This window comes from Oculina patagonica, chromosome 9 (assembly GCF_052425735.1).
Source record: "Oculina patagonica isolate OP01 chromosome 9, crgOcupat, whole genome shotgun sequence".
NCBI lineage: Eukaryota > Metazoa > Cnidaria > Anthozoa > Scleractinia > Oculinidae > Oculina > Oculina patagonica.
Window position 1 is genome coordinate 15,729,090 of NC_135766.1, and position 26,316 is coordinate 15,755,405.

Here is a 26,316-nt window from a genome sequence, read left to right on the forward strand (position 1 = left end):
TTTTACAATACTCCTCTCCAATACCGTTGCAGTCGGCCGCTCAGAGTGGAACAAGTACAATAAGGATGTTCATCTAAAGAAACTGCGAAGAAGATAATTTGTGCTTTCTGCAGCTTTAACATTGAACTATTAGCGCCTAGCGATTAAAAGCAGTAAATACACAGGGGGGGGGGGGGGGGGGGCTTAAAAATAGTTTATAATTGTATGTTAAAACTAACAATATGTGAAATTGTACTGCAACTGTAAGAAATGGAGTCAATGTATAATGTATTACATCAATGCAACTGATTTTCGAAGTAGATCATGTTATCTGAAATTTGTCCTTTCCGTTCGTTCTTGTACACGTGTGATGCTGTTTTTCGGTGTTTCGACAGACCACAGTAAAGAACAAACTCATAGCTAAAGATATAAACTTCGCTGCAACGTTTAGACCAAAAAATTAATCTTAACAGGCATCTTTATTTATTGGAAAATGAAACGATGATTATTAATTTTTAAGACTCTACTTGCATTCAAAAAAACCTTTCCACGAATTGAATGCGATTCCAATGTAAGATCGGCAAATCCCAGTCTTCAGAACTTTTTTTTTAACATAACAGGCAAGGCATGCATGTGGCTGTATGTTCAAAAAATGGGCATCCAGTGGAGATCAAAAACCCAAAATATGTCTACCTGTGGAATTATATTGCAGCAACTCCCTATACTCAGGGTCTTCCATCTGTACTACATGGCTATTGACAAATATCTATTCATAAAAAATTCATTTCTGCAGGGACTTATCACAAAACCAATTAAAGCACTTACCAGCAGGAATTTTCAGTAATTTTACTGACCTTGAAGAACTGTAAGAAGAACGCCTTTTTGATCTGATTCTTAGTTGTATCTATAGTGTCAGCAAAGATAGTTCCCAGACAGCTTAGTTTGAGAGTTGTGAGTTGGGGCTTTCGCGTTGAAAATCGTCTCGGTGCTGAAGTTGTTCCAATTTGGAGCTGAGTTCTCCACCCTCTTGTAAGATGTATAGTAAACAGCGAAAAATCAAAATCATTCAGTCCGCTCCAATTCACCATTTTAAGCTAAAACAACAACACTTAACAATAGCTAACAAAAATTTTGTTTATTAAGCATGTATTTGTTCCAATTTTGCATACACAATTCTACGAACCGTTTTGTAAATTCGATACATTCGCTGTAAAATGTAAATATGCACAAACAGTTTGTCTGTTTGTTTAACCTTTGTTTAATGTTGGTCGTTTTGTTTAACGTTTTGTGATTATGTAGTTGACGATTTGCGATTATTTGTTGGTAGGGAGTTGAGCTATAACGAGCTAAATGACTTGCCAATTGGAATTTTCATAAACAATACTCAGCTTAAGGAACTGTAAGTTAGGCCTCTTTTTTCTTTTTACTGGAATATAGGACAAGTCTAGGGAATAAACCTTTTGTGGCTATGGGGTTTAAGCCACATGAAAGGAATTGACCTTGCATACATCACTTAAATTTTAGATTATCTTTACGTTCTACAAATCTCGCATCGTCATCATCATCATTATCATCGTCATCATCATCATCATCATCATTATCATCGTCATTATCGTCATCATTATCGTCATCATCATCATCATCATCATCGTCGTCGTCATCGTCGTCGTCGCCATCATGGTCATTACTTTTTTTATTAACAAAGCAATGAATGACTTGATACCTGCCAACTGGAGTTTTCATAATACTTAGCTTTCAATAAGCTTTATCGCGGCTAATAACTGTTTGCTAGCCATCAGGATATATAGGTTATTGACCAGCCGGGAGGTCCGTATTGGGAAAAACTGTGCCCGAGGTCTTGGATACCGCCCGAGGCCGCAGGCCGAGGGCGGTTCCAAGACCGAGGGCACAGTCTTTCCCAATACGGACCGACCTAGGCTGGTGAATAACGTTTTTATTTTTTTCCTACTTTATTTGTTTTTAAAAGAAACATAGAAAGATTGTGGTCGGTATAAAACACAGACCATGCAGACTGCAGACTGCAGACCGTGCAGACCGTGCAGACGGTGCAGACCGTGCAGACTGAGTATTTTTTTTCTTCTTTTTTACATTGTGTTTCACAAAACTTTTCACGAACGGTTTCCGAAGTTCGTTTGAAATTCGCGAAGTTCGCTACGAACTTTAGGGGGAATTTCATTATGTAGTTGTCAATCAAATTACGAACTTCGAAACGAAATTGTGAATTTCACGTGCAGCGAAGTTGAAAGGTTGAGGAGTTCGCAAGTTGAGACGAAGTTCGTCCAGTTTGTTTAATTTGGTGAAATGAATCCGTTCACGGTACAAGGAAAGGCAATTTCAAGTCCAGGAAGGCAGGAAATCATCTAAAGTTGGCTTCAAGGTCAAGGATTATTTTATTTAGCTTCCAGCTTGTTGAGTTTTCTTCTACTGTCAGAGAGCGCGTTACACTGTAAACATTGGAACATTTTAAGTTATAGGTAAAACGAACTGGTCGGATATAGCAGTTTATTTGTTAAGTTCAGGTTTCTAGTTCAATTTTATAACGTAAACAAATGCTTCGGTTGGTAGTTATGCTTTGGGAATACAGGGTTTTCTTGAGAAATTCCCCAAAAATTTTTACACTGTCCTTAATAATAAAATATAAGTAATTCGTAAATAAATACACATTTCAATTGTTCCAAAGCAAGTGTTGTTTATTAGTAAAAAAAATTTTTAACCAAAGCTTATTTTTTTGCAAATATAAATTCTTTCAGAGGAACAGAGTTTATCACGAACAGACAGATGGCGTGTCTTGCGTGTTGTGTAAACACAGAAGTATAACAACACGGAATTGAAAAGTTCTGGTTTTCCGCAGATTTTCCAAACTGATGTGTATTCAAGAAGGAAAACGTTTTTTTCTCTTTAGAAGATTTTTACGGCACACACAAACAGTATTTTTATATGTAAACCGGTTCATCTGTTGAAATTTTTTCCTTCGAAACTGCATACGGCAGAACTTGTAATCTATTTTTAGTCGGGTGTCGGGTGACATTGGGAAAACTCAGTTGTAACATTCACAAACCATTTTCAGGGCAGCCTTGCTTTTTAGTCCGTTGATGTACTGCCTTACTGGACTTGGGATTGCTTTTTGCTGTACTGGGAACGGATTCATTTCACCAAATTAAACAAACTGGACGAACTTCTTCTCAACTTGCGAACTCCTCAACCTTTCAACTTCGCTGCACGTGAAATTCACAATTTCGTTTCGAAGTTCGTAATTTGATTGACAACTACATAATGAAATTCCCCCTAAAGTTGGTAGCGAACTTCGCGAATTTCAAACGAACTTCGGAAACCGTTCGTGAAAAGTTTTGTGAAACACAATGTAAAAAAAAAGAAGAAAAAAAATTACTCAGTCTGCACGGTCTGCACCGTCTGCACGGTCTGCAGTCTGCAGTCTGCAGTCTGCATGGTCTGCGTTTTATACCGACCGGAAAGATTGTGTCACAAAATCTTTGTTTGTATACGCGCGCCATTTAATTTCAATGTTGAGTCAATCGACGGGTTAGCAAGAGTGCAATATACTGTTTGTTATTTAGTTCGAAATACATTAAATGAACCGTATTTACAGAAAGGTTCAGTATATTAAATTAACACTAAAGAGATTCAATCAAATAAATTGAAGTAGTTAATATATCATAAATGTAAAAAGCATTATCATTGACAAAACTAAACGCCGATTCCGGCTTCCCGATGAATGTTTTGATAACGAACTCTGTTCGCAGGATGCTAAGTTCGAGAATTTCTCCGACAAAAAAAAAAAGATGCTATCTGACGGAAATACAGTTTCGGTATAGCTATACACACTTGTATTTAACGAATTATTAAATAAGCTCTGCGTTGATTCCCAGAATAATTATTTTGTGATAAACAGTGCGAAAGTGAAATTGGATGAAATGCGAAGTTTGGACGTACGGCACAATATTGTGAGAATTATTTTAGCTGTTTTTAATTAACGAATCTCATTTTCTTGAATGATGGCAAGTAGTGTTTTGTTTTGGCAAAGAAGTGGCCGATAAAAAGACAGTTTTTACTCAAAATTGAAGTTTAAAACCGGCGCAGCTTATCGTTATGGCGTGAAAATTATCGCAAAATGCACAAACAACCACAAACTCAACAAACTATCAACTAGAACTTAATTTGTCGATAAACAAAATCAACACTCGCCTTAAGAAGAACTTCGAGGCCTTTAATTTTACTTCTATTCTGTCTTTTTACATTTACAACAGTTGGTGAGCGGCTATTTCGATTTTGCTGAGCAAATCTTTCATGTGTTCGTTCGTACAACGCTGCAAAATGATTTCGCGCGGAAAGTACACTCGACGATTCATCTCGCAACGGATACCGCCCGCTGTGAGCGGGCCGGATTGGAGAATACCGCCCGCTCCCGGAACCAATCAGATCGCAGGATTTGTAGAATACCGCCCGCTCACGAACAAAGAAAAAAATAATAGAAAGTAACGAACTTGAAAGCTTAACATCGTTTTAACTTTACATTTGTTTAACGTTTTGTGATTATTTGTCTGCAGGGAGATAAACAATAACCTGTTGAGGAATTTGCCTCATGGATTTTTCGATCACAATATCCAGTTAGAGGAAATGTAAGTTCACTCATCCTCATCGAGCCCGTGAGGACTCTCGAGGGCTCTTATTCTTTATCTAAGGGCATTAGAAATCATAAAGTCGGAGTCAGAAAAGTTCCGTTTTAAAGCTACTGCCGGGAACGTTTTATTTATTTATTTATTTATTTATTTATTTATTTATTTATTTTTCATCTTATGTTTCGAATTACAGTACAGTTTAAATGTTTTTTTTACGCTCTTTTGCAAATGACATTTCGCTATGCCTTTATAGAGCGAAATCTATTGGGAATACATCAACCTCCCTCTTGTACGACGGTGTGGCTATGAATTTGCTGGTACATCCGAGGGTTAACAACATTATTCTTAAGTAGGGGCTAGGAACTGTTTGTTAGCTACCAGGGTTAACTGGTTACGAAGACAAGAAAATTTCACAGCCAACATTGGTTAGACTTTACATTTACTTAACTTTGCGTTGATTTGTTCGTAAGTGAGTTACAGTACAATCAGTTGGAGAACTTGCCTACTGGAATTTTCGATTACAATACTCAGCTGGAGGAACTGTAAGTTAGGCTTATTTTTCACTGTATCATCGCTAAATGTAATAACAACGCTAATTGTAATACCAGTCGTAAATTTGATAAAAATGGAGGCCTTATATACTAACTAACACACCGCAAATGAAAGAAAATTTAACGCTAAAGGTAATAACCACACCAATCGTAAATGCAATAAATGCAATAAGGATAGCGTAGAAGTTATGACGAAGGTATAAGGTGAAGAATGAAAAACCAATAATATTCGAATATGCTTTATGTATTTAATTATCCTCCTAAAACAATGGATAATTAAATTATGACGTGAAGAGCGTGTTATATAAAATTTTGTTGGGCAATCCTCTGTAAAAGTGTTCAGATTATCGTCGTGCGCCTTCCGAATTTCTCCGTTAAAATTCGTTAAACTTTGCAGTAACTCGATAATTTTTAGATGGACTTAGCAAGACTTCAAGTGATGTTCGGTAATCCTACAAAATGCATGCTTCAGTGGTCTTTAGGTGATCTTATGCACTGTTATTAGACTTAGAGTTTAATTCTTACACAGTAACGGTAAGTCAGGTTATTGCATTGAGCGTTAAATTTCGTTACACCTTCGGTAGGGTACGTTATTGCATTTAGCGTGGATTATTATGACATCTCCGGTTAAAAGTACGTTTAGCGTTGATACACTTCTTTAAGTAACAGACGACATAATTATCCATACGGTACAAATTCATACTTAGTTTTGTCGGTGCCAATAACTGTTTAAGACTTAGCTAGCATGAAATCTTTCTTGCCAAAACTGTATAACGTTTAACATCTGTTTAACGTTAAGTGTTTATTTGTGAATAGGCAGCTGAACGGTAACCTGTTGAGGGAGCTGCCAGCTGGAGTTTTCGATCACAATACGAAGCTTGAGGAACTGTAAGCTAGGAAAACGAAAAGAGCTGAGAAGCTCTTTTATTGCAATTTTTTAGGCGTTTTTAAAAAACAATGATTCCACTCGCGCTTGTTGGATATGAGATCGTTATAGCCAATTCGGCGCTACGGGCTACGCGCCTCCTTGGCTACCTACCATCTCATATTCAACGCGCGCTTGAGGAATAATTACTAAGTATACCACTCGAAAGCATTGCATTACTAGTATTTATACAGCGAGCGAAATCAATATTCATATGTTTCAAGTCGAGGGAAGAAACCTTCTGTTGGCAACGTGGTGGAGGGTAAGCCGTATGAAATTAAACAGCCTCGTTTACATCACTTACATTTGATATTTGCTTAACGTTTTTTGACAGTTTTTTTTTTTTTTTTGATGTTGTTGTAAACGAAAAAAAAAATAAAACTGAGCTTTCAATAATACTTAGCTTTGTCGGGGCCAAAAACTGTTGCTAGTACTCAGGGTTAAGACGTAGCAAGCATGACGGCTTTCTTGCCAACATTGTTTAAACTTTACATCCGTTTAATGTTTAGTAATTATTTGTGGATAGGGAGTTGAACGGTAACCTGTTGAGGGATTTGCCTGCTGGAGTTTTCGATAACGATACAAAGCTTGAGAAACTGTAAGCTAGGACTCTTCACCTTTATCCACAGAGTATCTTAGTCCGAGGACTAGGATTAGTCTTCTTTATTTCCGGAACAACATCGATTCTATTAAGTACGGTAGGGGAGGGAATGTCGGACAATAATTATTTGAAAACAATTTCTACGAAAAGAACGTTTAAAATTTTAATTATTGAAAGGAAGTTATCTAGACTTGTAAGACTTTCACAATCAAATTTTACAATCAAAGAGACTATGGATTGGAAATGAAATTAGGTTAGGATTGTTCTTCTTTATTAACTCAACAACAATATTCCATTTTTAGTGCGGGAAGAGATGAGAAGTAGGACTAAAATACTCTTTGTTAGCTATCAGGGTTAAGCGTTAGCCACAAAAAAGAACTTTTCATTGCCGATTTTTGTTTAAATTTACATTTACTTGACGTTTTGCGATTTGTTTTTAATAGAGAGTTGGCGTATAATCAGTTGGAGAACTTGCCTGCTGGAATTTTCGATCACAATACTCAGCTGGAGGAACTGTAAGTTAGGCCTATTCTTCCTTGTGCATACACCAAATCACTAAATGTAATAACAACGACGCTAAGTGTAATACCAGTCGTCAATGTAATAAAAATTAACGCTCAATGTAATTCTAACTACTGATGTAATAGAAATAAAAGGCTTAGGGTAATAACTTACCACACCGTAAATGTAATAATTTTACTTTAAAGGTAATAACCTGACCAGTCGTAATTGTAATAAATGTTAACCCTAAAATTAATTACACTTTGCTAAGGGTAGCGAGGGCTGGAATGAAACCCGTATCATCAACGATTAAAGAGCAATGGCTTTATTGGCAAATTATTCTCCAATGATCATTTTCGTTTTCACTCTTTATTGCTTTCACAATGTATTTATAATTATTGTAATCATTTAACATTTCACCTAAAGTCATGTAAATGCCTTTGAAAGGGGTTTATTTCTTTAAGCATTTCTGCTTTTCTGGAAATTATAATTTTTTAAAGCTTTCCGATGAGATTATACATTTACCTGATAGAAGATGGTTTTCCATGTTCTATAAGAAACAAAAAATGCACGAAATGGCCTATAAAAATGGCAACTTTTGACCAGACCAGCTTGTAATTATGACGTTGTCAGGGCAACGTGTAATATCGTGAGCACATGGTTGAAATATCAAAATATCCGCAAGGGATGAATGAACAGCTACTAAAAATTTCAGCATTGTACAATAAATATTCTTTTAAAAATTACGGAAAAACCTTACGGGAGTGGCATCCACCCCACCAATAGCCCGACAAGCAAAGCTTCAAGGGCTTATATGCTAGTTTTAAGAACATCAAATTTCGAAGGGCAACTATCAGACCGATAGTTCCGAGACAGAAACACTCGTTTTTATTGTTCACAACTAAATTTTCTTCCGAGCGCATTCAAAAACGAAATTGTGATTTTTTTTTCACCTCTTACTTTTCTTTCGCGCGCACATACAAAAACGAGCATCGTAAATTATTTTTACTTTTCAGGATAAAAAACTCAATTGAAAGCCTAAATTTAACAAACGAAACAAAGCCAGACAAGAAACCCAATAAATGCAGTGAATTTGTCTGTCTGCAGGACCGCTTGTTTACAAAAAAAAAAAGTCACGGGCGGGCAGTATCGATCCGGGCATTTTTCTTCGGCGGACACTTTTTAAACAATAGAGTGTTTCTGTCGAGGAACTATCGGCTGATAGTTTCACCGCGGAAATTTGATGTTCTTAAAACAAATATTAGCCCGAGAAGCGAAGCTTCGAGGGCAAATATGCTAGTTTGAAGAACATCAAATTTCCAAGGGGCAACTATCAGACCGATAGGTCCGAGACAGAAACACTCTATTGTTTTTATTGTTCACCACTAAATTTTCTTCCGTGCGCACATACAAAAACGAGTATCATGAATTATTTTTACTTTTGAGGATAAAAAAACTCAATTGAAAGCCGAAATTTAACAAACGAAACAAAACCAGACGAGAAACCCACTAAATGCAGTGAATTTGGTTGTTTTTTTTTTGTCTGCAGGCAGCTTGTTTACAAAAAACAGTCATGGGCGATCACTATCGATCCGGGCATTTTTCACGGGAGGGCACTATTTTAACAATAGAGTGTTTCTGTCGAGGAACTATCGGCTGATAGTTGCCCCGCGGAAATTTGATGTTCTTAAAACAAATATTAGCCCGAGAAGCGAAGCTTCGAGGGCAAATATGCTAGTTTTAAGAACATCAAATTTCCAAGGGGCAACTATCAGACCGATAGTTCCGAGACAGAAACACTCTATTGTCTTTATTGTTCACCAGTAAATTTTCTTCCGCGCGCACATACAAAAACAAGCATCGCGAATTATTTTTACTTTTGAGGATAAAAAACTCAATTGAAAGCCGAAATTTAACAAACGAAACAAAACCAGACGAGAAAATCACTTAATGCAGTGAATTTGGTTGGGTTTTTTTGTTTGCAGGCAGCTTGTTTACAAAAAACAGTCACGGGCGGGCACTATCAATCCGGGCATTTTTCACGGGAGGGCACTATGGGCTATAGTGCCCTCCGGCGGACGGGCACTATCGCGTCACGTGTTCAATTTAAACCAATCAGAATCGGAGAAAATTTAGTGTTGAACTATAAGGACTGATAGTGCCCTCCGGCGGACGGGCACTATCGCGTCACGTGTTCAATTTAAACCAATCAGAATCGGAGAAAATTTAGTGGTGAACTAAAAGGGCTAATAGTGCCCTCCGGCGGACGAACACTATCGCGTCACGTGATCAGTTTAAACCAATCAGAATCGGAGAAACTTTAGTGGTGAACTATAAGTGCTGAGAGTTCCCTCCGCGTCACGTGATCAATTTAAACCAATCAGAATCGGTGAAAAATAATGCAGCAGCTATATTCTTAAACACAATTTTTGTATTAATAGTGTTTAAAGTAAATAAGTTGAAAGTTGAGAATCATATGATATGATGTCACTTCACCGGTGTATCGTATCACCCAAACCGGTGAGAAGATTACTGAAGGGCAACGAATAATACATTAAAGCCTTCTGGGAGATCTCAGAGAAAAACCTAAAAAGATTCAAATATTACAGCGGAAGATCAGCCAATGAAGAATTCTGAAAATTATTTAACGCTATTTCGAAGGTCAATTATATTCTGATATGCTGGTTATATATAATAATCATCCTCAAACAATTTAACAATTAAGGTATTACCTGGGAAGAGCATGTTATGCAGAAAGTAATTTTATTGCGCAATCCTCTTTAAAAGTAGTCAGATTATCTTCGTAAATCTTCGGAAATTCTTGGTTAAAATCCGTTAAACTTTGCAGTAATTCGGAGATCTTCGAGTGATGCTCGATAATCCTACGAAATATTTATGCTTCAGCGTGATATTTTGGTGATCTCATGCACTGTTATTACATTTAGGGTAAACTTGTAATACATTCCACTAACAGTGGGGTAAGTTATTGCATTAAGTAAGTTATAGCGTCGATTAGTATGGCACATGCGGTTAATAGTACATTTAGCATTGATATTTTTTATTACATTAACGGTTGGCATTATATTTAGCGTTGTTGTTACATTTAGCAGTGATACACTTCTTTATACCGTTTCATAGAAAATACAGCCAATCTGAAATTAGAAAAGCCGTTATATACGTCGGTATTCAACTCAACCTTTCCATCCTGCACTGCGTACATTTTTCACGGCGAAACATGACATAGTATATAAAATAGTTACGCAACACTTTCTCGTGGTATACTTAACAATTATTCCACAAGCGCGCGTTGGATATGAGATTGTAGATAGATATACCATTCACCACAAATATGGTAGCCGATACGCGTCAACGATAACAGCAGGAGCAGGGAAGCTCAAATACTGCAATTTTGGTGGGGTTTTTAATAAAACAATTATTCAAATCACGCTTGTTGGATATGAGATCGTTATAGCCAAATCATATCCAACGCGCGCTTGTCGAATAATTGTTAGATATACCACTCGAAAGCGTTGCATTACTAGTATTTATCCAACGAGCGACATTAATATTCATATGTTACAAGTCGAGGGAAGAAATTTTCTGTGGCCACCGTGGTGGAGGGTAAGCCGTATGAAATTAAACAGACTCGTTTACATCACTTACATTTGATATTTGCTTTGCGTTTTTTTACAGTTTTTTTTTTTTTTGGTAAACGGTTCGAGACATGAAGGACTTGCTTACTGGCGTTTTCAAAAAAATAATGATGATCTTTCAATAATACTTAGCTTTGTCAGTGCCAAAAACTGTTGCTAGCCATCAGGGTTAAGACGAAGCAAGTATGACAGCTTTCTTGCCAACATTGTTTAAACTTTACACCTGTTTAATGTTTAGCGATTATTTGTGGATAGGGAGTTGAACGATAACCTGTTGAGGGATTTACCTGCTGGAGTTTTCGATCACAATACAAAGCTTGAGGAACTGTAAGCTAGGACTTTTCACCTTTATCCACGAAGCGTTATTAGTGCGTTGACTATAGGACTCGTCTACTTCATTTCCGCAACAACATTGATCCTATTAAGTACGGGAGGGAAGGGAATGTCGGACTACATTTGAAAACAATTTCTACGAATAGAACGCATATAATTTTAATTGTTAAAAAAACATGTTAGGCCTTGTCGGATTTTACAATCATCTTTAATACTCAGAGTAAGGACTATGGATTGGAAATAAGATTTATGTTAGCGTTGTTCTTCTTTATTAACTCGCAGCATTAAACAGGGAACTGAAGGCCAAAATCCCCATTTTTTTATAAGTGAAGACAAGTTTGGATAATAGTGAAGAAATTATTCAACATGACACGAGCGTGGGACAAAGAAAAAATCTGAGTCCCCGACGAGAATCGAACCCATGGCCTCCCAGATACCGGTTGGGCGCTCTAACCAACTGAGCTACGAGGGACTCGTTGTGAGCTTAGGCCATTTACTAGGTTGAGTTAATATTTCCTGTCCTTCTTTTGGTTTTCCCAAGAAAGTTTTAATTGTGTATCAATTTTCTTCATTTTCTGACTTTCTAAAAACAAAGTGAATTTCAATGGTGGATCCATTATGGCGGCTTTCTATACAGTACATAATTACTTCGCTGCGTACTCGCGCACTTACGCGTCCTTGTTGTTTCCTTGAATTTGGGGGGGGGGGGGGGGATAACAAGGAAACAAAAGCTTTTAATTTGCGGACTACTTTCACACAATTTATACAGTAAACCGTTTCCGATAATTATGCTTCTTGCATGGTGTCGTTATCAGAAGAATACTCATCTGCTTGTTTGATATCGGCTGAGGCTAAGATAGATTTTGAGTCATCAATATAATCTTTATTGATGAAATATGAGAAGTCCCATGTTCCCACCTTCAAAATTAAGATTATTTTGTGAAACTTCTATGTTTAGGGACAAATTACTTACACGAACATTGTTTGCTTTTTAGTTTTTTTTTCACTTGTTAAGTTAAGATTGTGTTTAATTAATTCCTTCCTGTTACCTCAACATATTCCGTTTCTTTGTGTAAGTTGCGTTAATTTCCTTAATTTTGAAATTTTAGCAGCTTTTTTGCGTTAATATCCTGAATTGAAAAGTGCGTTTTACTTCACTTCGCGTTGATTGGAGTCGCGTCAATTTCCAATACCGTTATTAACTAAAACGTCATTTTTCTATAATACAACCCTTCAAAGTTGCATACACGCTATAGAAATGTTCTTTTTTGTGTGTTAAAGAAAGTAGTCAAGGTGGAAGGGTGAAGAACAAATTTATAGCCCTTATGGGATTTGACTGAAATATATTTAGCGGACATTTCGGACTGACGAAACGTTTAGAAGATATTTAGCAATTATTGGATTATAATATGAAGATCGAGGAGGGTGTTATCCGCCGAAGCCGAAGCCTGAGGCGGATAACATCCTACGAGATCTACATAATTGTTCATATCCTACGAAAGCTGAATTCAACAATTGTTTTATTATTCATTCAAAATATCTCCATAGCTCCAAATGCAAAAAATTAATTTAATAGGGTTTTGACAGTAGCTTAAGTACACAATATACAACAGCTTTCGCTTTAAAATTTGATTTAAACTTCAAAACTCGGTTACCTTCATAAAAAATTCTTGTTCTTTATAATGTCGGCGTCAAGCAGTTGAAGCTAAATCTGACGACACAACGCGACTTTTTCAAAAACAGGTTAACACCGTTCTGGCTTACTTCGATGTAGAATTTTCGTAGAACTGCTTTAAGTCCTTTGCTGTGGCTGGTTCAAGAATTTGTTTGAAAATCGTTTGACTCGCCTTCGTTGCCGTTTTCGTATTAAAACTGTCCTTGTCTTTTAATAATTTGGTAATTTTCTGCTCGTCGTACTGCACAAATTTCGCTCTTTTCCCGCTTTTCGTTCTGTATCAGAACAGTTGCCGTGTAACGTAGGAACGAGGTTGCGATCGGTTAATGCCATGGGAACGCGGTTGTGATCGGTTAATTTTTGATGTAGGAAGGTTAATCGTCGTATAATAAAACCTTCTTTCAAAATTGGTCGGCGCTATCCGGTTAGCTGAAATTAACCGGGGATTGAAAGCCAATCTTAAATGGAGAAATATTTTAATTGAATAATAAAAGAAATTATTTTTAACAATAAATAAAGACAGATCCCTTTATTCATTTTTAATCAAATTTTGGAGCAAATTTGAACATATTTTTTTTCGAAACATTCGTATAAAGTTTTTAATTATTATAAAAAGCTGATCATCTTTGTTGGACTTTGACATTAATTTTAATGGTAAAGAACGGATGTGGATTGAAAATATGAATAACGTTATGACTTAATTGTCTCCTTTACCTATTGATGGCCAAAAATGTGTGGTAATCATCAGGGTTGAGATGTAGGAGCAAACAAGAAAGATTTTATGCCTTAATTGTTTAATCGTTACACAGCGGATACAATATCAGTGTAACGTCGTCCCGCGCGCCCTTATACCCAACTTTCGCGCGCGCTCGTAGTTTAAACTTTTGAACTCTCTAACGGGTCTGTCACTGTGCCCCTGATGAGAATGACAGGCTCTTTGAGTGCAGACTAGCATATTTTTCTCATCAATCTGTGCCGAGAATAATTTTCTTCTTGAGCTCACTAAACTATTATCTAAGATTGTAATAGGTTTTTGTTTATAGTCTTCGTAAACTCCATGCGTGAAATTTGTATCTATACAACTGTATGTATTACTTTGTTATTTTAATACATTTTAAACTGCATGATTTGTTCCCAAAAAATGGGACTTTCCAAAAAAAAAAGTGTGTTAAACACAATTTTAAAAGAACACGACTCGGAGAAAGTGCTTGCGTCAACGAAAAACCACTGTTATGGTCCATTCAAGAGCATTGTTTACGAAGAATCGGCGATGAAGAAGCACTTAGAATTGCTCCGAGGAAAAATAAAAACATCTATGGCTTCACCGTTTTATCTCAAAATGAGAAAATAAACAAGGATAGCAAACGCGAGTTTCCACTTTCAAACAATATTTGGGTTTCACAACATATTACATAACTATTACTCCAACACTTTTAACAATTGCCAAAATTAAGGTTTCAATAGACTTGTAAAGATCTGATGTTTACAACAAAAACAAAACACCGTTAATATTTATTTATTGTTTGTCGGTAGGTATTTGAACTACAACTGGCTTGAGAACTTGCCCACTGGAGTTTTCGATCGCAACACTCAGTTGATGATATTGTAAGTTAGGACACTTCTTTGTGTACAAAGTATCGAAGAAGTTTTATTCGGTCCATGCCGAACATTTTAGTGAGCTTTGCAGCAGTCTTTCCTTCATTGGGTTGATGGGAACGTAACACCATTAATTAATGTACACATACCATGAAAACAATAACGGCCTGTTAATACAGAGCACGCGGTGTCCCTACACCTTTACCACGTATTTTTATTTTTTTTTTCCGCTTCTTGAAAATCTTGATGACCTTTGTCGTGTAAGATTGTTTTATTTTTTTTTAACTCGACCATTAGCGTATCTCTTTTATCCGACAACATTTGCTTACAACTGATACGCAATACATTCAGTGGTTTTAAGCATAGCACGTGAAACCTGACCCGAGTTACACCAACCAATATCCAGCCTTATCCATGGTTGCATATGGTATAAACGGATTTATACAAATCGCTAATACGCCATCAAATGCGAACATTTCGATCGCGTTTGTGGTTGCGTTCGAGTTAGTGGTCGTGCTCTGTATAAACAGGCCATCAACAGGAAAAACACGAAATCAGCATCAGGTTTCTCCTGACATTTATCATTACATAAAAAAACAATGAGAATTAATAGGGTGATCTTCGAAGAGAAAAAGCTTTGAAATTTAAACAAATTGTTTCTTATAAACCTTTTTAACGGATATGCGGATATTGGGGCTAAAAGGGTTGCAATTATTTGTCGGTAGGGCTTTGAACAATAACCAGTTAAGAAATTTGCCTACTGGAGTTTTTCAATACAACGCTCAGCTGGAGGAACTGTAAGTTAGGAATCATCTTCTTCATTATCCACAGAGCATCACTAACGAAATTCAGACAGAACATTTTGATAAGAAAGGAAGCTTTTATTTAAACCTCGAAAGTACGGGGGTAGAATGAGAATGCAGTTTTAGGCGTTTCATGGAGTATGTAATGAAAGATTGAAGATGTCGTTTTCCGTTTTCAAATACCTCTTTTAGTCCCGCATATTGTTCAGCTTAAAAAAAATGTAAATTATGCAAATTTTGGGACTGATGGCGGCATCTTCTCACCCCAATTTAATGTTGGGTACCAAAATTTGACTTTCTCCGTCGTTTTTCTCCAGAGGCCAATGCATATGAAACTTGGCAGTCTAATTGTTCTACAGTTGACACACATACAGTTACAATAAAGTTATGTTACCATGGCAACACGCGTTCAAAGCAATACTGACAAATAACAACAAAGAATGCCAGAATTGCCAGAAAAGCCTTTAGTATCGAGAGATCTGGAACCTAGTGTGCTGCCATGGAACCATGCCTTTGGTTTTTCATGGTCATCATGGCTAGCAGCATGGTTCGCGGGCGAGTGCTCCCTAGCGACGACGACGACGACGACGACGTCGCTCCAACATGGCGGTAACACTCCAGAAATAGGTTTAAGGTTATGGTCAACGTCAGCTTACATCTTTGATATTGGACATCCATGTCATGGTCAATTGACAGCTGTCAAAACAAAGTGTCCACTGACCAGTATCACAAGACCATATCGCGGGCTTGCATATGGAACCCATTGAGGTCGAATGTTTTCTTGATTTTACCGCTGACCAAGTAATGGTTTACATTTGATCGCGGGCCCAAGTGCTATGTTTTTTTTTCCTGTTAAGGTCGCGGGGGATACCTACAGCATGAATAAATTCATGAAGGATAATTTTGCTTGACCTGCATCTTTTAAAACGCTTATTTCTCAGCTGTTAAGGGTGCGATTAAGCTCAAATTTTACAAAGACATAAAGAAAAAAATGAAAGATTGTGAATGTCATCTTTTATTTGGTAGATTGCATTTAACGGCGATGTTATAGCCTCGTTAGTGCTAAATTGGGAAGAACATGATTTTGTGGCAGAGTTTGCGGAACTAGTAGGAGACAGCACACTGTGATATTGTCAAAAACTAATCAGTCAATACCTCTAGAGTGTCATAACAGAAGCGGATTTTTTAATTTAAAGTTTGCCAGAAAGTTATGGCAGTTTAAGTGCGCAAATTTAAATTTAATGTATTTTACCTCTTTCTAAAAGCGCTCTTTTAAAATTCCGCTTCTGTTATGACACACTACAGTATTCATAGTTTACCTATCTGCAGTGGCAAGTCATGAAGGTCTGTATCCGTGCTGTATTCTCTGCCACAAAATTGTCGGAAAAGTCCAAACTTTGAGATTTCCGAAGGTGTCCCGACCTAAATACGATCATTTTGCCAAGGAGAGATGTAATTATGATAATTATATTCCACGCTTTTATGGCGAGAACAATGCGTTTTTGAAAAAGACACGATTGTTTATGCCGAATATTTTTGTGATCACTCTGAGTTGCAGAAATATTCAAATTTAAATGAAAATAAGCTCAAAGACTTCCTACAATCTATATGAACGTATATCGCTAAGTGTTGTTTTAAATTGGTTAAAATATCAAAGAAACAGGGATTTTTTACAAATCACGCGCACGCGCCCATATTTTTGTCCAGTCATAAATATCTCGTAAAGTTGTCGATGTCAGTCGTTGTACTTCGTGCATACGCTTTAAATAAATGCATAATGATGAGTCTAAGGTGTCCCCCGCGACCTTAACAGCCAGTAAATTTGGATTTACAAAAAGGTAAATAACCGGGGAGCTCCGCTTTTAGGCTTGGCTAAATCTATTTAATATTGTGAAAAACAACTAGTAGAGTGTTACTGCAAAAGATCAGAGATTTCTGATACAAATTGGCTGATTTATGAAGATGGCTGAGTTTACGTGTACGTCTGCTGGTTAATTTTCTATAATAAAACCCTTGAGGGTTGCAAACGCGCGATAGAAAATTAATGTTCTATTTGTGTGTTAAATTAAGTGAAACAGTCGAAGGGTGAAGGACAAAAAAGTCGAAGGGTGAAGAACAAATGGATAGCCCTATCGGATTTCAATGAAAAATATTTTGCAGAACATTCCATACTAAAGAAACGCTTAAAAAAAGTAAAACTCTTTTCAACAATAAATGAAGATTTATCACTTTATCTTTTTTTAATAAAAATATGGAGCAAATTCGAACACACTTTTTTTCAAACATACGCATAAAATGTTTAATCATTAAAAAAAGATGAGCATCTTTGTCGGACTTCCACAATTAATTTAAACAGTTCAAAAACGAAATGTGTATTAGAAATATTAACTAAGTTATAATTACTTGTTTTCTAAATTTACTTATGGCCAAAAACTGTGTGTATAACCACCGTCTTGTATTAATTATAGTGTTTAATCGTTTCATTTAGTTAACATTTAATCATTATTAATTGTCGGTAGGCATTTAAACTATAACCGGTTAGAGAACTTGCCCACTGGAGTTTTCGATCACAATACTCATTTGCCGAGACTGTAAGTTAGGACACTTCTCTATACACAGGGCAACATTTAAGTGTTATTCGGGCCATGCCGAATATTTTCAGTATTTTTAGCAGTTTTTTCTTCATCGGGTTGATGTAAACATAACACCAGTAATGAATGTACACATACCATCACATCAATAAAAGCCTGTTTATACAGGGCATGCGGTTACCCTACACCTTGTGCATTTTGTTACCACGCAATTTTTGCTTTTTTTTTTAATTTCCTGTTTCCTGAACATTTTCTCGCAAAATCTAAACAGAGCTGAATGAAAAATAGAGCGCACTAGAAGTAAGAAAAATTCTTAAACTTTAAAATTATATCATCGTGTGAAAAGGGTGACATAAAGAATTCAGTGGAGCTCTGCTTTTAGGCTTGGTTAAATCTATTTAATACATTAGCCCTTTAGGTCCCAAAAGTGACCAGAATCGAATTTCTTCTGACATTTATCATTACATAAACAATAAAAAATCAACGAGAATTAATAGAGTAGTCACTGAAAGGGAAATAGCTTTGAAATTTAATCAACTTGTTTCTAATAAAACTATAAGAAAATATATGGAGACCTGTCAGAAGAATTTGTATGCAGATAGTGGGGCTTAAGGGTTTTCTTATAATTTGTCGCTAGGGCGTTGAACAATAACCAATTAAAATATTTGCCTACTGGAGTTTTCCATTACAACACTCAGCTGGAGGAACTGTAAGATTGGAATCACCTTCTTCATTATCCACACAAAAACAACAAAACAACAGCTTTTTATGTCGTGCACTATTTTCACATAGTTTAAGCAGTAAATCGTTTACAATATTTGTGCTTCTTGCACGCTGTCGTCGTCAGAAGAATACCCATCTGCTTTTTTGATATCGGCTGAGGCTAAGATAGGTTTTGAATCATAAACAAAAACTTTATTGATAAAATATAACAACTCCTCTGTTCACTCCTTCAAAAGAAAGATTATTTTATAAACCCCTACGTTTAGGGACAAATTAATTCCACGAACTTTGTTTGAACTTTAGATAAACTTCGGTAATTTCTTGACATTCTCTGTCTTTGGTATTCTTTGTTCGCACGATTTTGAAGTTAAAAAAATCAACCGAGTGGCAAAGGGATTCCTCATCAACACGAAGAAGGAGTGGAATTACGTAAAACTCCCTAGAGTAGTGCTTGACGAAAGAGAAATATCATGTTGCACTCTGTGTGAGGCCTTACATGAAGTCGGTGGACTGTCCAAGACACTTGGTGTATCATACACTGAGTACCAAAACATCTAGAATCCAAGATGGCGGAACATGCCTGACGAGGCTGAGATTTCAGCGAAATTTATAGCGGTGATTCAAAGATATAGTCCGGCGGCTTAGCTCCTGAATTGTGCGATTTTGATGCAAGCCCCAAACTTCGCAGGATTACAAGCATTCACATACTAATCAATTCTTGATATAGTGCGACACCAATTTCCTATTTTCAGCTAGTAAACAGCAATGAAATTTTCAGCCAAGAGGCCCTCCCACACGAAGTACTTCTTCTTGTGCTTTTATACAACTTTTATTGTAGATTTTTTCTTTCAAAAATACAGATATGAATGCTTTAAATTAGGCTTACAATTGTTATTTTTTTTACCATCTTTTTAGTACCAATAATTTACTAGGAAATTATTGCATGGAAAAAGATTTTTCGTTCCCCGCCCTTTGCTTCCTCGCGTCTTTAGTTTTGCGCTAGCGTCCAGGTCTCTCGCGATTCATTCTCCGATCCCAGCGTTCGCCGTTCGCTAACAGAAGAAAAATAGGAAAACATAGAGGGTTGTGGACAGCCTAAATTACAGCATTTCATTCTAGCTTTTGTACGTGCAACTTGGTATCACTACCTGACATAATAGTATTTGCCTATAAACCAGGACAAACAAATATTTCACGAAATTTCATTGATTTTCATAAATTACAGTTTTCCATGGAAACTGGCGTTTTCGGGCTTGGTACTATATCTGAAGAAACTTTCATTGTGCCAAGTTTCATGTTTGTATCAAAAAGTGCACAATTCATCTAAAATTTCGAGCTAAGCCGCTGGACTTATACTTTTTAATATTTTTAATATTTTAGCTCCAAAATCGTGCGTTCAAATAATACCAAAAACAGAGAATGTCAAGAAATTACCGAAGTTTATCTAAAGTTTATCTAATTCTTTTATCGCTTCGACGAAAGAACTTTTCGAAGAACTTTGTTTGCATTTTGGATTTTTTCACTTGTTTAGTAAAAAGTGTGTTAAATTAATTCCTTCAAGTTGTCTCGACATATTGCCTTCCCGTAAAATGAAGTCGCGTTAATTTCCAGTACATTTATTAAAAAGGGGTTAAATTTTCTATAATACAACCCTAAATGGTGTCATACGTGCGATAGAAATGTTCTAATTGTGCGTAAATGGAAGTGTAACAGTCGAAGGGTGAAGAACAAAAAGTGGAAGGGTGAGGAACAAATTTATAGCCTTTTCGGATTTGACTGAAAAATATATAGCAGAACATACCGGTTTGAAAAAACAATAAGAATAAATAAGAAACTCTTTTTAACGAATAAATATAGACGGATCTCTTTATTTTTTTTGATAAAAATTTGAAGCAAATTTGAACCTACTTTTTTGGAAACATACCTATAAAATTTTTAATCATTAAAAAAAGGCTGAACATCTTTGTGGGACTTTTACAATTAATTTTAACAGTCAAAGATCGAAAGGTGTATTGGAAATATGAATTAAATTATGACTTGTCTTCTTAATTTACTGATGATCAGATACTGTGTGGTTAACCATCAGGGTTGAGATGTAGGCGCAAACAAGAAAGTTTTGTGGGCTGTTTGTTTAATCGTTACATTTGGTTAACATTGTATTAATATTTGTCGGTAGGTATTTAAACTATAACCGGTTGGAGAACTTTCCCACTGGAGTGTTCGATCACAATGCTAATTTGTCGAAACTGTAAGTTAGGACACTTCTTTATTCACAGGGCAGAATTTAAGTGTCTCGAAACAGTTTTATTCGAGGATGCCGAACATTTTCAGTCGTCTTTGTAGTAGTTCTCCTTCATCAGGATGATGTAAACGTTATACCAGTAAGTAATGTGAACATACCATGTCAATAAAGTCAGTGATGTATTCGCTAATTAATACGAGTAATTTAGTTGAAAAGCATTTTCTTTGTTTGGATCTCAGTAAGTGTTTCCATGTCCTGACCACTGGGTGCCTTGTATTTGTTTTTATGAAGGCCGCCAATATTCGTAAAACTGGCTCGATAATTCGGAAACACAATAAAGTCGGTATTATAGGCCATCTGGTCCCCATAAAATAAAAAAGAAGTTTACACGTTTGCTTGAAAATATGCTCATATCATCTTGCCACCGTGTCATATCTTCTTTTTATCACCCCGTAACTTTTTTAATATTTGTTAAAGAAACATCTGATTGACATTTGCTCTAACGAATCCATCTGGAATGTAGATTCTTTAGACTAAAATTCCATTTCGTTTTTTTTTTTTTATTTTATTTGGTTGAAATGTTGTTCAGGTCCTTGTCTACGCGCACAAAAAAACCTCAGGACTGTGCACCAAGGACCAAAAAGTGTCCATGCTGAATAAAAAATATATATTAATTTAAAATCATGTTGGACAATCGAGGATGATCCCAAACGTTTCATAAACCGTCCCAAACGTTTCTTGATAATAGTTTCTTTCTAAATTATATTTCTTCCGTAGTAGGTCATTCTAGCTTTGAGTTTGAAATGATAACTTTCACCCGTCTAAATACATTTAACCAAAAAACGAAGGCTGACACGGCTAAGGATAACCGCAATGTACATCCCGGTGTGCTTTTTGTAGAACACAGTAACACAGTAACATTGTAACATCTTATCCGAGCGCTGTAAGAAATTTTATTTCCTTTATTTGTTTAATCGTTACATTTGGTTAACATTTGATGATTATTTGTTGTTAGGTATTTGGACTTTAACCGGTTGAAGAACTTGCCTACTGGAGTTTTCGATCACAATATTCAGTTGAGGACGCTGTAAGTTGGGATACGTCTTTATTTACTAGGCAGCATTTAGGTGTCTCGACACAGTTTTATTCCCGCTATGCCGAACATTTTAAGTCAGCTTATCAGCATATTTGTTTTGTTTTTATCGGGTTGATGTGAACATTGCACCTGTAATTTATCTATTTTCAAGGAAATCGATACAACCATGACAACAATAAAGGTATGTTTATACAAAGCACGGCAACGACCTCGAACGCGGCCATTGTGACTCTCTGCCCAATTTTCCGCTGGAAAGAAAAAAAAACAATTCAAAAATAAACCTAAAAAAACTGAGAGCACAAAGAGAAAAAGCTAGATAGGGATATCAGAGAGTGGCAAAATTAAGCTTTTATTGATTACAACTTGTAAAATTGAGTATTTACTTTTTCCTACATTTGTTTCTTCAAAACTTAAGGAGTAAAAGGTTGTATTTTTTAACTGGATTTTTTTCATTACGGCATGTCAATATTGTGAGAGGACTTGAGGTAGCAGCAGTGGAGTGTTGTGTATTAACTATTGTCGAACATGTCTTACGGAAAAGTATTGGACATCATATAAAGTGCCTCAGTCTATTCTCTGCATTCCTTATTTAGGGCACTCATATCTTATGCTGCTCTTTATACTCGAAATAACATCATCCTTGTGGTAATATGCTGCTTCAGTGCAGATAAAGGATTAATTTATCTGTGCAGAAATAGTTTATACTGCTAGAGGCATTACCAGGCTTGCCCTACCTACCTATCTATACAGGCTTTCCCCTCCCCTCCCCCCCCCCCCCCCCCAAAAAAAAAAAAAACACTTAATATGCTACGATTATATTCCTTATAATCAAAATTAAAACTGGGGTTGAAATCGCATCGCATTTGAGAACACATTTTCACAGTATGTTTGGTTGCTGTACAGTGTTTCATCAACCAAGCGAAAACCATGTTGATGCAATTTTTTATCCTTTCCGATTTTTATCCGTTGTCCAATATTCTTATGAAAAGAGAAGAAGAGTCAAAGTATTCCAGAATCATTCCTTAAAATGTACTTTTTTACCCTCAGTCTCTTACTTCAGTCTCTTACTTTCTTTATTTGTTTTAAACCCCATTTTTTAAATGTTCTTTAATGTCACATGATCTTGGGTGTTTAAATATCACTTTTAATGTATTTTTTAAGGAACATGTCTTCCAACCAACTGGAACAATTACCTCCAAGAGTTTTTTATAAGTTAACACACCTAGCAGAACTGTGAGTACGGCAATTCCTCGATCTTCTTCATGTATTTCTAAGGGAATCTCTAGTGTTAAGAAATATCCTTCGTCATAGCTGGTTTCAATGAATTTTGTTATCTGTACTATTAGTGTTTTATCTTGTTTCCACGACTGAATAAAACAACAAGAATGAACATAATTGATAGCACGGACATTTGAAAAAAGTTACCCTGACTTTTGGTGGTGATTGTTAGACACATAATTTCGTGAAATGTCGAGACCACGTACTTACGCAATTGACTTCACGAATCAAGAGAATTGTCACCAGAAAAATCCTTAAATTCACCAATAAGATTACAAAAGTGAATGTCATGTAAGGGATAATTCTTAACTGTACGAAAACAGTGAACTCTCTTGCTGTTTGTTTAAACAAAAGTGCGCGGCGGGTCAGAATTGTTAAGAAAACGAAGGCGAAGTGGCAGGGCTACATGTTCCCTATACAATTAAGGTTGAATTTGTTTTAAAGTGGTTTATACATTTTGTGCACTTGATGGTCCTATGTATTAAGTTTTATACTCATGGACCCAAGCAATCTTTCATTCAACGCGCTTATTAAGAGCCCAACGAAATCAGCGACTTACTAGTTTGTTGTAATTTTTGTGGACCAGCTATGTGGTTTGATTGACTACATGGCGCTTATTTGTCCCATATTCGCGCACAATAAGACATGGTACCGGTTTTGCTGAAAAGGACCCGCGCCTTATCGTTAATATGTGCGAGAAGAACCGGGTGGAGTCTTGACAGTGAAACTTAAAAGCTGTTTCTTCGAATGAACAAAAACGCTTATACAGTATTGTGCAAAAGTAATGCAAACGAAAAGCGCGAATTTCGTTCTTTGTTTTCCCGACATATCTTCGAATTATCGCTCGCTAATTCGGGACGAAATTCGCAACGCTCTGAGCGATATTTCGCGAGAACAAAGGCCGATAATTCAACGAATTGTCGTTACAACAACGACAATTCGCGACGCTATGAGCGATATTTAGCTAGAACAACTCAACGAATTGTCGTTTCCACAACGACAATTCGCGACGCTTTGAGCGATATTTCGCCAGAACAAAGACCGATAATTCAACGAATTGTCGTTAGCAAACTAGCATCGCTATAAAGGAAAACACTTCAATCCGCAATTCGAAGTATCGAACGGCCTCGAATGACAGCAATGAAAAACAGTCTATTGAATAAAATAACACTGATTAAGACGAGGTCGAATGGTTTATTTCTAATCTGAAACCTGAATCAGAAAAAAACCTTGAATAATATACACTCGAAAATGTCAGTCTTTTGAGAGAAATGTGAAGTTGTTTTTAGCGGAAAAAAGCGACAGCCGGAATTGTCTGTGTTCACTTGCTGTTATGCAGGTCGTAAACAAATGCGTAACGCAATCACTTGATAAACATCTCGCTTCCGGCTTGTCAGAACGCTGCCACACGGCCGCTTTTTCTACTTAAGGTATTTTCGAAACTAGAGGCAAAGTTATAGCGATGTGCAAAGCATTTTTCGTTTACTTTAGTTGGAAAAATTTTCGTCGTCGGTAGTAGGCAAAGAAGCGGGCATGAGTATCAAATTTTGCATGCGTGCGTTTTCATTTTCTTCAAGCGTCGAAGCGAAAGTAAAAAAAAAAACTTTGTGAATCCTCCATCCGCCGCGAGTTCCATCAGGCGTAAACTTTTCGATTTTCAAGCCTGTGAATCGAAAGTTTTTCCCGGAAGGTAGGGAAAATTACTCTTATTCCAATTCATTACTCTCATTCCAAGAAAGATCCATTGAGACAGTGTATTCCCACGGGAGTTGTCTTTTGACCTCAAATCAAAAGCGCTTGACGTTTGCATCACATGAAGTTAAAAAATATTTTGGGAATACCTGTTAAATTAAAGTTTAGACTTGAATAAAACGCGTATCGATAATCAAGTGTTATTAAAGCAAAGATGGCAAAGAGGTAGAAAAAAGTACTATGACTCTTTACAAAGTTTTCGTTACCAGCGCATTCACAAATACGTGACCGTGTGCAAATTCAGCACACGTGCGACAATTTTTCGGCCGCTCTGATTTGCATTTTAATCAAGCGTCCCGTCATGATTTCATAACAAGAAATATCCTGGGTTTTACAACGTAAATATAGTCTATTCAATCAGTGAAATACTATGCCTTCAAAAAAGTTCGCTCGAATTGACTCAAAACTATCGCTTGACACATGGAATTATTTCGCTAGCTTGTAACTTGAAACCCGAGATCGCGAAACCGCAAAACTTTGATATACCGCACCGAAGTACGCGACGCAGGGAGCTTTGGAAGCCTATCAAAAGTTTTGCCCTGGAAAAGAGAAAAATGTTGAATGAAGTTGAGAACTTACAAACTGAAAGAGCACAGCTGTTCACTTTTTCTCAATGAGAGAGCTTGTTCAAAACGGTAAGTCCTAAGGAACGTTTTCACGAGAGGTCACATTTTGTGGAATCGCTTTGACAGTTAAGTTCTTGCTAACAGGTTAAGTTCTTGCTGGAAACTAGCCAGGCAAGTTTGTTTTAAAACCTTTGGTATAGATTGTTGTATGTATTTACAAAAAGATTTCGCCCATGTTTTCAAGCTAGCTGTGGAGAACGTAAGATCGTGTATTTTCTTCCCGGGGGGGGGGGGGGGGACTCACATATGAAAGTGACGGGGATGAATAAAAAATGAATAAAACTAGTGGTAACCACAGGTTAGAAAGTGCGGGCCTAGATGCACTTAAAGATCCTTCACTGTCACCTTCACCTTCCATGTGACAGAAGCGTCGATCTCATTAGACAAACTTTTGTGATTTACAATTCGCATTTCTTCGCATTAGAGTGACTTCGTGTAACCCGTTTTTTATATGCAAATGCGCCGTGTAATATTTAAATGAGCTGTACAGGAAAACAGAAAATTGCGGACAAATCATAAGTATTATTTGCATGTGGAAGTCAGGTTAAAATTCAAGCATTTACCAATATGTAAAAACCAAAACAGATAACGGGGCTTAAAATTTATCATGCCTTGAATTGTCTTGAGATTTTAGACAAACATTTTATATTCAACATCCCGTAAAGAAAAACAAACTAATTTTCGATTAAGGTTGAACATGTTCGTGAAGTGCTTAAAGAAAGACACGTCCTGT

At 36.5% G+C, this 26,316-nt stretch overlaps 1 protein-coding gene across 1 annotated transcript in view; it reads left to right on the plus strand.

Annotated features, from left to right (window-relative positions):
• Window positions 1–4,561: 4,561 nt before the first annotated feature.
• LOC144666801 (uncharacterized) overlaps window positions 4,562–26,316 on the plus strand; it is a 92,569-nt gene continuing 70,814 nt past the window's right edge. The window contains exons 1-10 of the mRNA XM_078528205.1: window positions 4,562–4,637; window positions 5,108–5,179; window positions 6,640–6,711; window positions 7,158–7,229; window positions 11,124–11,195; window positions 14,410–14,481; window positions 15,198–15,269; window positions 17,795–17,866; window positions 21,847–21,918; window positions 23,089–23,160. Of these exons, the coding sequence (XP_078384331.1) occupies window positions 14,474–14,481; window positions 15,198–15,269; window positions 17,795–17,866; window positions 21,847–21,918; window positions 23,089–23,160 (296 nt within the window). The 5' untranslated portion in view covers window positions 4,562–4,637; window positions 5,108–5,179; window positions 6,640–6,711; ... (1 more) ...; window positions 11,124–11,195; window positions 14,410–14,473. The remainder of the gene's footprint in view (window positions 4,638–5,107; window positions 5,180–6,639; window positions 6,712–7,157; window positions 7,230–11,123; window positions 11,196–14,409; window positions 14,482–15,197; window positions 15,270–17,794; window positions 17,867–21,846; window positions 21,919–23,088; window positions 23,161–26,316) is intronic.